At 45.2% G+C, this 15,718-nt stretch overlaps 1 protein-coding gene across 3 annotated transcripts in view; it reads left to right on the top strand.

Annotated features, from left to right (window-relative positions):
• The window catches only part of LOC146185923 (uncharacterized), a 61,271-nt gene extending 49,737 nt beyond the window's left edge, over positions 1-11,534 (top strand). For all 3 annotated transcript variants that reach the window (XM_084606856.1, XM_084606855.1, XM_084606857.1), the window contains exon 6: positions 11,288-11,534. In XM_084606856.1, coding sequence (XP_084462982.1) covers positions 11,288-11,457 — 170 coding nt within the window. In that variant the 3' untranslated portion in view covers positions 11,458-11,534. The remainder of the gene's footprint in view (positions 1-11,287) is intronic.
• The last annotated feature ends 4,184 nt before the right edge of the window (positions 11,535-15,718 follow it).

Raw genomic sequence — 15,718 nt, 5'->3', positions numbered from 1 at the left:
ATTTTTGATCGCGCTCCGAACTTTCGCGAGCGTTTTAGTCGCATGCGAAAAAGGTGGCATCTGCGTCGACAAAGCGTGCTTCGAAACATCGCAAATCTGATGACTATGCACTATCTACGATTGATGTCATCGATGACTCAAGCAGAAATGACTCTGAAGATGCTGCCAGTTATCATCAGAATTCAGTTCCGACCCCACTGGCGACGGAAACCAGCCCGGAACATCGGTGGCCGCACTCCGGCTCGCTAACAACGACTTCGCACGGAAATTTTGAACCTTTCTGCGTCGCTCATGGAGATGCTACGCCATCTAGCGTTTAACTGGATAACTGAAGCTTAGATGTTATTGCTGTTTAATTTTTTCCTGCTAGGTGGTTATTATTGAAAGCGCTCCGAGCACGCGGTAATCGGAGTCGCATGCGAGAATAGCAGCATCCGCATCGACGATGCGCGCTTCGAGACGACGTAAATCTGACGATTCCACACTGGCTACGACCAATTTTATCGATGACCCAAGCAGCAGTGACTCTGAATATATTGCCTTATCGTCAGAATTCAGTTCCGACCCCGATGATGATGGAAACCAGCCCGGAACATCGGCGGCCACACTTTGTTAGCCTGTTTGCATGCGTCTGGGGCCGCTCTGGATGTTTTTTTTCTTGTGTTGTTCGTGTCACTCATCTCATTCCCGGGGTTTCAACTTCATTTGGTCACGATATCTTGCCTCCCGCAAAACAGGGAGTGGCGTTCTGCCCAAGAAGGGAACCATGCAGCCGTTTCGGCATGGCGCTCAGCAGTGGCCCTCGTTGATTGCTCATTATGCATCAAGAACACTATTCAATGCTGAGCTTTTATTTTTTCACAGGGAGTGGCCAATATAATGCTCTGCATTTTGTAATCTCGAAAATTTTATTAACATATTTTTGTGTCATTTACAAGTGCATTTCCTCAAGTTTTGTTCAATTCGTTTCTAAAATATGATTTTTGGGAAATTATATTGTGTGTTAAAGCCCACAACATCATATTTGAAGTGGTAAGCCTACAAAGCAAATCTGTTTAGCTTTCTTTTCATGTATTGTATAAAATTTAGGACATGATAGTTCTTACAGAAAATAAAGATCTAGTGAAACCTACAGAAAACGGCCATTTTGCCCACGGTAGGGAAAGCCCCTGGTATTCGCCTGCGACGGCTTAATAATTTGAGTGAATTTTTTATCTGGCTGGTTTTTGGTTTGGTCCCAACAGCGAAGCGATGGCTATGACGTTAAAGTTGCTGTTGATTACAAAAAGAATTTAAAAAAAATTACTCCTTTGTCATTCCGATTTACTACAATGCAAAAACTAGCCTGCCCCAATAGCCGGAATTACAAGTAAAGAAGAGCATTTGTATTGCTTTTTTTTTTGTCCCTCACGTTACCGATATGCATATGATGTCATAGCCAATGCTCAGCTGTTGAAACTCGGACTAAAACAGGGAGAAAAGAGGTTTGATTACATATTATTTTAGCAGTCGTAGGCAAGCACCGCACAGTGTTCTCTGTGTAGCCATGCATTATGCATCATTACAATGACTAAAACATATAACCAAATATCTCATGTGGTATCTCCTTTAAGAGTTTACTTTGTACTTCATGCTGAACATACTTCTCCTTGTGTTTTTATGTATCATTTCAGCACAGATAATAGATAACGAGAAAGAACAATAGATAACGATAATAATAGACAAAGAGAAGGAACAAAACACTGAAACGAAGTACCTAATTTTTATATGGTTGCTGTCATTTGCTTATAGGTGTCTGAAAATAGGAGTCAGTTCATTTCAGCCTCTCTTATTGCATAAACGAAACAAACAGTGATGGTTATTTAAGCATTGAAGGTGATCAGTAACAAAAGCAAGGGACAAAGTGATGTTGACTATATCATGCGGTAGGCTGTTGCTGCTCAAAAAAAGAGATGAAGCAGAATAGGTAGCAATGTGTGATTGTGGCTGGGCAGCTTGAGGGGGATGACTGATTCGATGACGTGCATGCTTCGGCTGTGATATACTGTGACTGAATGAGTGAAGAGTGAAAGAATGTGACAAGCGGTGAAACTCTCATTGTGGCGATGGAACGATGGGGACAGTAGTCCTGATAGCAGCCCATTTCTATTTTTCTGAGAAAAAGAATAGAAACATTTGCCTTGAGATCCCAGGTTGTGCACGCATCGAGATGTCATTTTGGAGAAGGTACGTCGCCACAGCAAGACGCTTTTTACTATAACCAATTTTTGTAAAAATGCCTTTACAGTCAAACCTCGATTAACAAATCCCGCTGGACTGCAAAAAAATTGTTCATTATTTTGAAATATCCTTGTAATGAATCATTTGCGGTTATAAGCCAGTGGTAAAACGTAGGTATGAAAATGACGTACTTGGCAGCAGCATGTGTGTAGACAAGCAGAACTTCAAATGAAAATGTTGCACTAACTTCAAAGCTGATTTATTTGAAGAAATCAGTTATTTTCTTCTGGCGCATACAGCACATATGGTCACACACTACATTACACCTCTACAGCACATACACCTTCCATTTTGCGCAACACCTCACCGGGTGCGGGATTGCACCTAGCGATGAAAGTATAGACTTTGTCCATGTGCAAAAAAAAAACATCAGAGTTCGATATGACCTCATCTTCAGTGTTCCCTGAAGTTTGTAAATCTTATCTCAGTCTTTCATAATGATTGCGGTGGTCGATGGGGCAAAAGCTAGCTGTCTGCAGAGGCCGATTCGCTTTTTCCCTGCATCGGTTTCTTCAGTGAAAGCTGCTTTCTTATCTCCTTGGCACCTTCTCTGGCCGCAGTCATCCTCAGATCTCACACAAACGTCACAATAAGATAATCTGTGACAAAAAAAAAAAATACTTTCCCGCATGCGCGAGTGGCATGAACGACGAATTGGCGAATGACAAATAACGCAGGAAGGAAAACGGCAAGCTGCTAGGTCTGCTGGATACTGCATATGTATATATATATATATGTCGTCGTGGCGCTAGGAGCTGGCACTAGATATGTTGATGATGATAGCTACAGATCAAGGACCATACACACAAAAACAGCGGTTTCTGTCTCACACGAGAGTTGCAAGCTGCAGTGCTGATAATTTTAACTGACTTCGTAATACTGATGTGCCTACATTAAGAAGAAAAAATAAAATATGTATGTTCTTCTGAAATATACGCTATATTGAAATTAATAATCCTGAAATAATTTTACATTGAAAACGTAGGAAATCTGCTGGGGATTCTGAAAAAAATTTGTTAATTTGAAAAATTTCTTAAAGGGGTGTTCATAGTAACGAGATTTCACTGTAAACAAAAAAATGTACAGTCATCTATGGAAGACAAGCCGGGACTTCAGCTTCACTTTTTGTATCTGAGTTTTTACTGTATCTGAGTTTCTAACGGGCTCTACCAGAACCACCCCTCTATAGTAAAGTCACTCGGACCAGCAATAACCTTGACTGTATCGAGGTCTTTACTATAATAATTGTTGGTGACGACATCTTCTTGAAGATGCTGTCTAGTAATTAAATTGCATTTTCTTAAACATGTCCTGTTGGTTTGTAGAAGAAACACTACTAAGAAATACCTTCCATCCTTCTGTTATCATCTATTATACAACTTCTTTTGCAGTTATCAGGTTTTGATAACTGATAATTGTTAATTTCTGCTTTGCATTAATTACAGGTCAATATTGTTATGCAGGGAACACGTAGCTTTGTATGTGACGCACAAGTACAGATGCCCTGCTTTTAAGCGAGTAATAATAAGCGAGAAGTAATAAAATATTCTTAATCCAAGTGAGGGCTTTCACAAATCTGCAGTGGTGCCGGAGAAGTCCGAGAGCCCAGTTTAAATGTTGACTTCTGTCGCAGTTCTGGATAAATACAATCAAACCCAATTATAACAGTGTTATAAACAATAATTGTTATAACCAGGTTAGGCCGGAAAACAAAGAAAACATTATAAACTACACATTTAACGCAGACAAGGTAGTTTACACTTTATTTCGTAGCGCTTAAAAACCCGTAATCCGTAAGTGGTGTCTGTTTCATGGCAATCTAGCCACTATCTTTCTGCAGGGCATCCAACTGCTGAACATTATGTGAGTGGAAAGCTCTTAGCAAAAACAAAGTCCCGTAGGGAGTCCATCATTCTCAAAGCCTCCTTGTGAGATGCAACCTGCACAGGTTCCGGTTCATCATTGTTGTCGCTACTGTCTCCGTCCTCCACACCAGTGACTGCTGCGACGATAGCCTCATGTGTCAGCTCTTCATCAGTCGCGACTGTATCGTTGGCACGTAAAAATTCTTCAAGTCCCGACGCATCACTATCACTACAGCTCACCGTGAACCAAAGTTCAGTCGTCATTGTGTCGGCAGGAGGTATGTGAAGTGCTTCGCCTTCTCCGCTAAAATCGGGCCACTAACCGGCAGGTTCGCTGCACGGGCGTTCAAAAACCACTGGTAGAGTGCCTGTTCTATGTCCTTATAGGCCCCATGTCAAACCCTTTTCCAGCCATCATTCACTGAATGGGCAACACATGCATCGCTTGCGTTCTCAATATTGAGTGTGTTGCAAATGATTGTCGATACTGTCAATTGCGTCAGGCTGTACTTGCACACCAAGTTGCACACTTTTATGCCGCCTTTGTGCTCACATAAGATATTCTGCTTAGCTTCTAGCAGTTTTGCCCTTTGTTTCCTCATCTGCACCAGTTGCATCGTGCTTCCAGAAGGAGGTTCCTCCATTGCTGTTCACGGAAAATCCAGTGCCAGCAAGATCGTGGCAACATGTTGGCGTACTAGGAGAACCACGCTAGAAAGACACATGCACGAACACTGCTGCACACGCCTACCACAAAACATGTGCAACCCCAAAGCAGGGCCCTGGACAAAACAAATAGGGGAGCATAGTGCAGCGTACCACGGTCAGCGCACCCTCAGAGTGGACTGCTCCACCACGCAGAGGCAGAGAGGAAGCGAGTTCCCTAGGCCACGGGCAATCTCGAAGGGGAGTGCTCAAGGCTCTTCCTCAGAATGGCTGTGCCTAGCAGCACCTTATGCCTTCCCTCCTCTTCCACGTCAGGAAGTGCTCAGTCCTTCCCTGCATTGAAGCGCTCTGTCCAGATTTTTTTTTTTTTTTTAACTTTCGCTGCATCGGCATTGTCGGCGTCTCCGTGTATGCGCGCACTTTTGTGGTCGCCGTGTTTCCACGTTTTTGTTGACTTTCAGTGACCATATTTGATTGTCGTAACCTTTAGTATAATATGACACCATTGTATTAATTAAGCGGTTTATTTTACCATAGAACACATGGAAAACCTGACGATGCAGCGGCTGCCCATTGTTATATCTGATATATTGCTAAAACTGGTATTGTTATGAGTAGGTTTGACTGTAATTTGCATTGAACATCTCGTGACTTTTGCTTACATGCTAGCTAGTTAGTAATAATTATGCATTCTAAAATGATCTGATCCTTATGTTCTGGACACGAAAAAGACAGATTGCAGTTTTTTAGCACGTAGTCAGTGGTTATATAACTTTTTTGTCACCAGCGTGCTTCTGAAACATTTCTTCGGTTCCCGTCATGAGGTGAAAGAACACAGAGTGAGGATGTTTAAGCCCTCTACGTGTTTTGCACATTACAAGAGCTGCTTCAGGTTTCTTTGCCACATTATCTGTTGGAACTGTATGACCCGAGTCTACACTCTGAACAACTAGTGTTTTTTCAGTAGCTTCCTCGACAGAAAGCCTGTCACAAAGTAAACAATGCAGTCTATCACACTGCTTGCTACGGAGACATTCTCAAACGCATCATTGCATTCAGTTTCGCTTTCCATGTAGCCATCAAGTTTTGCCTAAAGCTCTTTTAGTCGAGGCTGCTGTCATCTGGGAGACTTAGCAGACACTGTTGCTCTTTGGCTTTCAGCTGACAGTGACCTTATTTAGACGGTTTCATAAGGATTAGACAGCATGTTGTAAAGCTGCAGGAAAGTTGGCAGACAGGGGTGTTCATTTTTGACACCTGCCTGACGGATGATGCCAAAAAATGTTTGCTTAAATTTTGCTGTGAGGACATGCTTGAAGTTGCATGTTTCAAGGAGGCGTTTAGAAAGCTGGATTGTGGAAAGAATGTTCATAACTCTTCAGCAGCTGAGGCTGATAAAAAGTTACAGCGATCAATTTTTCCAGCATTGACTTCTTTTGCCACTGATTTAGCCAATGCAAAGAAGACTCCACAACCTTAATATTCTGGCCACCCAACCTCGGGCCTTCCATTTGGGCCTTCATCGAGTAGACCTATAAATACTTCTTTGAAGTTGGCTTGCAAAGAAGTTACAAAATGGTATTGTCTCTAAGGAAAGAGCACCCCAATGGGCTGCGGATATGCAAGAGAAGGCAAAGCAAAAGCCATCCTTCTGTGCAGTGTCTGCTCTTTTTGTTGGTGCATTCAGCAGCTGTTATACACTATGTTATAACTGTTGCTTGCCCTTCTAAAAGGGCCTCATCAGAAATGGACGGCAACTTCTTCCGGATGTGTCTGAGCTGAGTGGTTAGGGCTTCCACTGTCTTTCTCAAATGGATAATCGATTCTTCACTTTTTTTAGGAGTAGTCAGGCGAATGTACCACACAAACTTATTTCCTTTACTTTTTCTGAGCACGCGCTTGCAGCGTATTCGAATCATTGTTTCCAGGCGCTTGCAGCCAGTAACGTCAACAAAGACAGTAGCTGAGTGAACATTTCTGTACTGCTCGACTCCTGGCCTACTAACACAAGCGCTTTTGGTGCACATGCGCCGACAGCTTTTCAGGCAATGCATGTTATGCAACAAGAAACTTAAAGAGACTGAAGATTTACACACTTGCCTAGCAAGAGAACAGTTACAACCAGGTCAGAGTGAATGCTGATCACTTTCTTTACTATTATATAGCTTGAAGAAGCAGCCGTATAGTAGTTGTACAGTCATGCCTCGTCATAATGACCCCACTTAATATGAAAGACTCGAATCATGTGCAGTATTTCTGTGGAGCAAAAAGTTTTCAATGTATTTATGCCTCGTTAATATGGAAACTCGCTGTGCGGACAATGGGCAATGGGAAAATATACAAAGCCTATTGGGGCCTATGTATTTTTGCCGCTTTAATATGGACAGAAATGGGGACAAAATCTCTTCTGCCCCAACCAAACCTTTCATTTCCTTCTAGTGCATGTTATCAAAGGAATGCAATTGGGAAGTGCAATCGACTAAGTAATGCCCCTTTTATTCCGTGATTTTTTGCTTACATTGTGAAGTTTCCTAGCCAGTACACTTGCCCCTTTCCCATATTGCATGAATGGCTGTGAAGAAAACACTCTGCAGCTTGTGCAATGTTTGTGGATTGTGAGTGGTTGTAATGGAAGTTGCATCATTTTTAAATGAGACACAGTTAAGCATATCTAAACCGTGAGACGCATCAGGCTGAACAGCATTGGTGGCCGGGATAATGGGCTTGTAGTTTCCCAAGTTACGATTCTCTAGCCTCCACTATGCACAAAAGCGGGCTGTAATTATATCCTGTTTTTTTTTAATATTTTGTTTTGCGATTCGTTATTATGTATGATTCACTTTAGGGATGGTTTTGGTGTGGAGCCAAAGTACATATTAACGAGGCACGACTGTACGTGCCATCAGCCCCAACCATATCTGGCAGTACAACTGCTGCTCGAGAAATCTGCATTTCGCAGAATACAGTCATCCACATCCCATCGATGTCAGTCTTGCGATATGCATCCTACACGTCGTTTTTCAGAGTTATGCACCAAGGATTGTCAAAAGTCTCCTCGAAAGGTCCTTTCCTGAGTTCAGCATCCGGACTGTTCAGACTAGAGCAACTCTCAGGAGCATTTCCACTGTCCATGCTGGATGGTTTTCGGGGTTCGCTTGAAGCTCACCCGTTGCTGGAAGCATGTGTGCCTAATGGTCAGTTGTCTGCAGTATGCTGACGTTTGGAAGTGGTGCAGCTCTTGACGATACATGGGCTCTTTTCTTCATTTTTGTCTGAAACGGGCATCCGGGAAAAATCATCGCAACGGCATCTCCAGCTAGAGCAGCAATTCGTTGTGTACTTGCAAGTGCCTGCCTGTTATATGAGTCTTTCATGTTTTGGTAATGAAGCTCAGTTCAAAGAGCTTCTCACAGATGTAGCCAGTCGGCTGCATCAAGCGGTCTTTGCACGGTATGGCATGTCACCAAGTTTTTCGGTCTTCATCTTTAGGAGCTGCAAACAGGGACACCTTCTCAGAGCATGTCTTGTAACCCGAGTTACATTAGGGAGCGAAGCACTTTATCCCCATGCCGTCACTTTTTCATCGTGCAGCGATCGGTGATACATCAACCACAGCACAACCATTACGTTCATAGCATGGTGCTAGAAATACCATGATTCCGAGACGCTAATAGGCCGCGACGCCAGCACTCGGTTTCTGGCGGAGAGGAAAGGAACTATGAAAACCTACGCGCAGCCACGACCGCGCAGCGCACGACCGTCTGTGGAGTCTGCGCAGCTCGCCCGCGCAGGAGCGCGTACCAGGCGCGGCCATGCGTGAACACGAAGCAGAAGAATGAGGAGGAGGGGGGACAGTCGCATACAGACGCATGCAAAGCCGATGCTCTTCGCCAATGGGGTTTCTCATTTTTGCTTTTTCGGTTCCCTGGCTGACAAAGAGGCTGGTTGGAAACATGTTTTTTATCGGTGCTTTTGAAATTGAGAAATTATGATTAACTGATAGACTCTCGTCATTTAGCACCACTTCAGGTCCTGAAAAACAATTGCTGCGAACATTGCTTTCAAACAGCTCTTGTTGGCAGGCTCCGAGACAAAAAAAAACAACATGAATGCGTATTTGCTACTCGAAGGCAAGAGCCCCGATGTCTCTTTCTATGGCTGTTCAGAGAATGGGGACAGACGTTTTAGGCAAACCCCCAACAATGTCAACGAAAGTAAATGTTGCCACCCATAATGACCCATTCGCTTCAGCACGGTGACGACTACGCATGGATGCTACCAGCGCCGTGGTGCCTGTTTTCAGCGCGGTTTGTACGTATTCCCTACAAAGGTACACAGCATGTACCCTTTGGTTCATGCCGACAGCGGCCAAGGGAAGTTCGCTGCTGCGGTGCTGCCATCCGAAATCAATGACCTGTCACCCTTTAATGATGAGAGGCTTCTAACGACCAGGATCACTGAAGAGAAGCCGAGGCGTGCCATTTTTGCGGCAGTTTTATCTACGCATGAGACGAACAGCGAGGAACTGTCTGACTTTCCATGCAGGCAGGGACATCTCTCCATGGAAGCCTTTGTCTCTTAGCTCTACAGCTACTCTGTGCAATCCCTAGTTCAGTTATTCCTAGTGAGCACCCGAAGCAGGATCACGTATGAGGATAGAACGATTGACATATCTGTTGTTTGAGGCCCACTCGGCTCCGCGATGGCCGCTGCGGCCCCGCCATGAACAAACAGTGATGCGAGATAAGATCATACGATCGGTGCAAGATACCTTAACAAAAAAAAATGGCTGACAACCACCCCGTTACCGTTTACCACACAAGTTGTATGAAAAAGCGGGCCGTCATTTTGTCATTGTACTTTTTTTTTGCCCCCTTTCTTGGAACACGACTGCGGCCACAGCACGGCAGGAGGAGGAGAGCAACAACCACGCGCGTGCTTGTAAGCACGCGCTTGTAGGCAACTCGGAGCAGATGACGCGGCCGCGCGTGCATAGGTTTTGCAGAGGCCTCCATGAAGGGCGCTGACGCACAGAGCGGCGCAGTGCCCCCTAGCCCAGGTTGTATTCCCTATGGCGTATGAACTTAAAAACTCCAGTAACTGTTTTCTGCCGCGAGCAGACCAGCCGGCCCTCTGCGCCACAGGGTGCCAGCATCATCAAGGGCACAGTGCTCTCGTTAGCAGAAAACGCACTTTACTCGGACACTTTAACATGTTTATGAGGGTCACAAAGAACGACTGTCCCCTTCCCCTCTCCCCACATCGGAACTCCGAGGTGACCTCATCTTAGCCACCCAGGGACTATCTTCCTGGAACTCGCAGCTGGATCAAATGACCACAATGTTCGAAATGTGGCTGCATGCTGGAGGCGTGCCTTTATATCACCTGAAGTACTTCTAGCACCGTGATTATAGCATTATTTGTCTTACGAAAGTCTTTAATGCCGCATGTTGTCGACAGAAGGCTGCCAGCAGAAGGTTGTCAGCAGAGATGTCACACTTTCAAGAGTGAATGTTAAAAATAAATTAATAAACCATGTCTCCACCAGGAATCGAGCCTCCATCCCTTGGATGCCCAGCTCAGCGCTTTACCAATTGTGGCATGCCCCGGATCGTGAAACGGTCTTCATAATTCCCCATGTCTACTGTGAGGATGATAGCGGGATTCCGCGAGTGACAGATACTGCGCCTTTCCTTTCCTGTAAACGAATTATAGAATGCCGGTGAACTTTGATGCATTCAATAAAATGCTGCTTGTGTTCAACAAGGGGCGCGCGATATACCGTCACAACAGGTCAAGACGTCACCAGGTGATTCATGCATATACGAAGCTGACCCCGCCTGGCGTCCCATCCAGGCGTCCATGCGGCTCCTTTCATTTGGCGCTTCCTCGAACGCCGCACCATACAGCAAGCAAAAGTAGACCCAGATGTCTAGGAGGTGTTAGTACAGCAGGCATCAGCGGCGTCTGAAATTGATTTACTGGGTAGAAAAGACACAGTATCTCACAATTCTCCACGGACACATATACCACGCTGTAAAGAAAGGGAGGAAGGTGGGAGTGAAAGAAGAGAGGGAGATAGAGGTGCCGTAGTGGAGGGCTACGATCCACTATGCTATAATGACTTTCGCCTCATCGCACTTTAGTGGTCCAAAGTGCCCTCTAGAATTTTATTCTCCGAAAGAATAATAATGTGCCTCATGTTCCTAGATTGCAAGCATGCCGCAAGGTTATTTCATGGCAAGTGCATCGCCACAGCCGGGCACACTTACTGTATGTGGTTTTAATAAAAATGTCTAATATAAGCAAACCAAAAATGTACAGTCATCTATGGATGACAAACTGGGCTGCAGTTTCACTTACTATAGCTGTGTTTACTATGACGGTGTTTTTTTGTATTAAGGCAGTTAGGAGGAAGCTTTGGCTTGCACCATTGAAGAATCATGGCCACTTTTGCTTTCATATGCATTGTGCAGAGATCCTGGACGAGCAGAGGCAGCTTCGGCGAACTATCGAGAAGTCAAACCAGCGCAGACACGAGCTCATGCTCAGGCAGACGCGACTGCAAGAGCGCGTCACAAAGGCTCTCGTCCAGATCACAACTTCTATAAAGTCATGCTGTAAAGAATCATTGTCATCACCATAACCTCGCTGGACGAGGTCTTGCTCAGAGCTTCTCAAGCACCAACTTTGTATTTAATAAAGTTGAAATGTTGAAACAAATTTGCTGTGGTTACATTAAAGAAGTTCTCTCAATGCTCCATTTTGATTTGAGGTTGCAGTCTAAGCATTTCTGAACCTGAGAATGTTAATTTATTTTGCAGAGAATGGTGTTAGCTGTTATGAAAGTTCCTTTAATGGCATAACAGTGCATGGACAGCAGTTGACAAAATTTTTGCAGTCACATGAGAGCTCGTTGAAACATTGTAGCAGGTAATTGTTTTCGTTATGATACTTGTTTGCAGCCATCATTTTCTTGCACACTTAATTTTTTTTTTTCCAGCTCGTGAGAAGTGAAGAGAGCAAGAAATATTAGCCATTGCTAGGAGTGCTATTTGGCATGCTTTGGGCTTGCCGCTGTGGCTCAGTGGTGAAGACATTTGGTTACTGAACCGGAGCATCCGGATTCGAACCTGACAGCGGCGACCGTATTTCGATGAAGGTGAAACAAAAATGGGTTTGTGGGCCATGCAATGAGTGCACGTTGAAGATCCTCAGATGCTCAAATTTATTCCGTGGCCCTCTACTCTGCACCCTTAGCCTTGTTCACTTCCACCTTCCCTCTGTCCATGGTTCATGCGTCCACAAGAAGTGTGACAGATACTGTGCCTTTCCTTTCCTATGAACCAATTTACATATTGATTGTTTGACATCGTTTTGTTTGGCTGTTCAGCTTTGAGAGGCTAACAAAGATCAGCCAAGGGCTACACGTTTATTTGGTTTGATTTTTTGGGAAAAAAAAGGCACAGTATGTTTCACTTTTCGGTGGTACCGACACATACAATTAATGGCATGCAATTGGAGACACTTGTTATTCGTTTGATTCTGTCACAAACTAACCTCCAACCCAAATAGCAGGTGGGTGCTAAATGGGAAGAGAAACAGCATGGCACTTGCCTGAATATTACACAAAGAACGGTTCAAGTAATACTCTTGTTTGGGCGAGTTTGTTTGTCTTTGAAAAGTTATGTATACTTGCGCAAAAAACTGGACACAAAAAGGCACATAAACGACATGTACGGAGCGCATGTCGTTCCGTACATGTCGTTTATGTGCCTTTTTGTGTCCAGTTTTTTGCGCAAGTATACATAACCTTTCAAAGAACGGTTGCATTGCAATTTTGATGTGGTATAACATGTTTTTGCCACTTTCTGCTCATGCTGCTCCCTCATGAGTCAAGTAAGGCTTTCACCTTAAAAACAAGTTCGTCATAAAAACAAATGGGCTACCTGAATCATTACTCAAACTGCACAAGCATGCTTTCATGACTGTAGTTGTGTACATATGCAGTAAGGCTGAAAGTAACTGCAAGCAGGTGTCAATTTTTGTGGCAAAGAGCAAGGAAGGGATGCTTACCTTATGCAAAAGTCCTGTTTGAAATCTTTTCATGATTTATGTACCCTTGCTAAACTTATAGGTTGCACAGCTTTGAGGACAATGAGCGCAGTTAAATTTCTTTTCTACACTTCAGAAACGTACTTTAACATCAGCGAGGGGCTGTACTGCGTTCATGACCCAGCATTTATGACTGGACTGTCGTGCCAGTGGCTGCTGGTTTTCTCATTGCCGCAACACAAAGAATAGGGGTCATGGCACTATTAAGCGGCATATTTTCACTGGTACTGCTACGTCCAAATTTTTGTCAACGGTTCCGTTACTATTTCTGAGATACGCGAGATTTGGGTCCCAGCACACACGTCCGTCCCCGGCAACGAGGCGGCCCATGATTTAGCCCGAGATCTCTACTTCCAGGCAAACGCGGAGCCGCCCGACTGCCAGGAGATGGACGAGCGTTTGCAAACCTACAAAGAAATCATCGAAAATTATAGATTAGGAAGACGTCTGATGCCGCCACCGGATCCTAGCTTAAGTAATAAAGAGGCCATATAGCCTGGCGACGATTACAAGCCGGAAATTTCCAAACCCTGTCTGGTTGTTTCACACCCAGATATATGAGAAAAAATGGTAAATGTAAACCCTGTGAAGCGAGGGCGACCCTCGACCATATACTTTGGGAATGCCCTACGTCTCCGGGCGCTAGGGACAACATTAAAAGTAGAGAAGCCTGGGTGACCCTGCTGCGAAGCGACGTCCCCGCTGACCAAAAAAGAGCCGTCCGCCTGGCGGCTGAGGCCGCAAATAACCAATGCATATTCGCCAGTATTTAGTCGCGGGGGTTCCAGCCTCCGCTCCTCAGGCCTGCGTGCCAGGAGCCTCCTAAATCAGTGGAAAATAAAGTTTTAATCAATCAATCAATGCGAAAATGACCCCCCTGGGCGTCCGATCCAGGCCTCCGCGCGGCGTCTTTCATTTGCCGCTTCCTCGAACGCCGCACCACACAGCAAACAGAAGCAGACCCAGATGTCTTGGAGGCATTAGTACAGCAGGTATCAGCGGCGTTTGAAATTGAATTGCAGGATAGAATGTCACTCGCGGAATCCCGCTATCATCCTCACGGCAGACAAGAGGAATTATAAAGAGCGTTTCACGATCCGGGGCGGGGTGCAGTTGGTAAAGTGCTGGACTGGGGATCCTAGGGATGGAGGCTCGATTCCCGGTGGAGACAAGGTTTATTAATTTATCTTAACTCTCGCTCTCGAAAGCGTGGCACCTCTGCTGACAACTTTCTGTCGACAACTATGAGGTTTAAAGGCTTTCGCCTTAAAACCAAGTGCGCTCGCTACTGCAGCCTTCCTCGCTCGAAAAAGAAAACGAGGGGCTCAGAGCCTAATTATCCTCCCAGGATCGCGAAATTGACGCTCTTAAAGAGCAGCTCGATCCAAATCCTTGTAAGGCGTGAACGCTTCCCAGCGCCATTGCCTGGTGCAACCTCCGACAAATCCAAACATGCCCCGTTCCTCCTCTGTCTCTACTCCATCCGCCTCCTCCTCCTCACGCGCCGCGTCACCGGCACGTGGGCTTGTACATCACCCAAGTTAGATATCACCTTGTACATCAGGTCACGTCACTCATGCAAGATTATGAAAAACGCATGATGGCGACGCTACAGTAGCGACGCTTAACACGTTCCGCTCTGAAACTCAAACGTGGATGAAGAACACTTCTGGCCGCGTGCCAGAGCAATCAAGAGGCCTCTGTTGCGCAAATCGAAACGCAATTTCTCAAGACTCCACCGGCTGCATCTTCCGCACTCTATTATAGTGGTTAGAACCATACTCTTTTTGCCATAGAGTTAATTCTATGCTCTTTGCTATCTGTCATTGTCCAAAATGGCTGCTACCAGTGTTGCCAACTCAAAAATAAAAACCCGCAACAGGAACTCCCAAAACCCACTAAATGTATTTTTTGTGCCAAAAAGTTCATTTTTGTACATTTTATTCAGTTTGCAAACAAATATAACTAATAATATAAAAAAAAAGAACGCACTTTTTCTTTTCCCACTAAAAACCGTTGAATATTGTCACGATATTGGCGACTAGGGCTAGGCTATCAGAGCCGGTGCAGGCGGAATTATAAGGTCCAAGCTTTAGGTACGTCCTTCTAGTCCGGAGCCGATTCACTTCGTCCTTTTTCTCCGAGCGCCACTTCAACGTCTTTCGCTGCGAGCGCCCCCTGGCATTCCTCCCTCCTTAAGCGTGACGCACACGGCACACGTGCACACAGGTGGACAAAAGCAAACGAAAAAAAAAAAGTTTGCAGATGCCGTCTTTCAGTTACCGCGTAAAATACGGCTTCATGCGTAGGACATGAACTGTCTCTGGACGAGGTAGCCGACGGCCTCTCTGCTCTGGGCCATCTGGGAGGACCATATAGTTAACGTCGCTGAGGCGCCGCAAGACTTTATATGGTCCGAAGTAACGGCAAATCAGCTTTTCTGATAGGCCACGGCGTCGAACAGGAGTCCACACCCACACCTGGTCCCCGGTGTTGTAGGAAGCTTGTTTGTGGCGGAAATTGTACCGGCGTGAATCCTTGTCCTGTTGCTGGGCGATGTGGACGCGTGCTAGTTGGCGTGCTTGCTCAGCATGTTGGGCAAAGTGTTCGGCGTCAGTAGAAAGCTCGGTATCTGTTTCGCAAGGGAGCATTGCGTCCAGCATCGTCCGAACCTCTCTGCCGTAAACTAGGCGAAACGGCGTGAAGCGTGTCGTCTCTTGGACTGCCGTATTGTACGCGAATGTCACATATGGTAGGATAGCATCCCAAGTCTTGTGCTGGGCGTCGACATA

This window comes from Amblyomma maculatum, chromosome 6, assembly GCF_055883805.1.
Source record: "Amblyomma maculatum isolate TAMU_Amacu chromosome 6, ASM5588380v1, whole genome shotgun sequence".
Lineage (NCBI taxonomy): Eukaryota > Metazoa > Arthropoda > Arachnida > Ixodida > Ixodidae > Amblyomma > Amblyomma maculatum.
The sequence above is the reverse complement of the archived record's forward strand: the minus strand, read 5'-3'. Positions and strand labels throughout refer to the sequence as shown.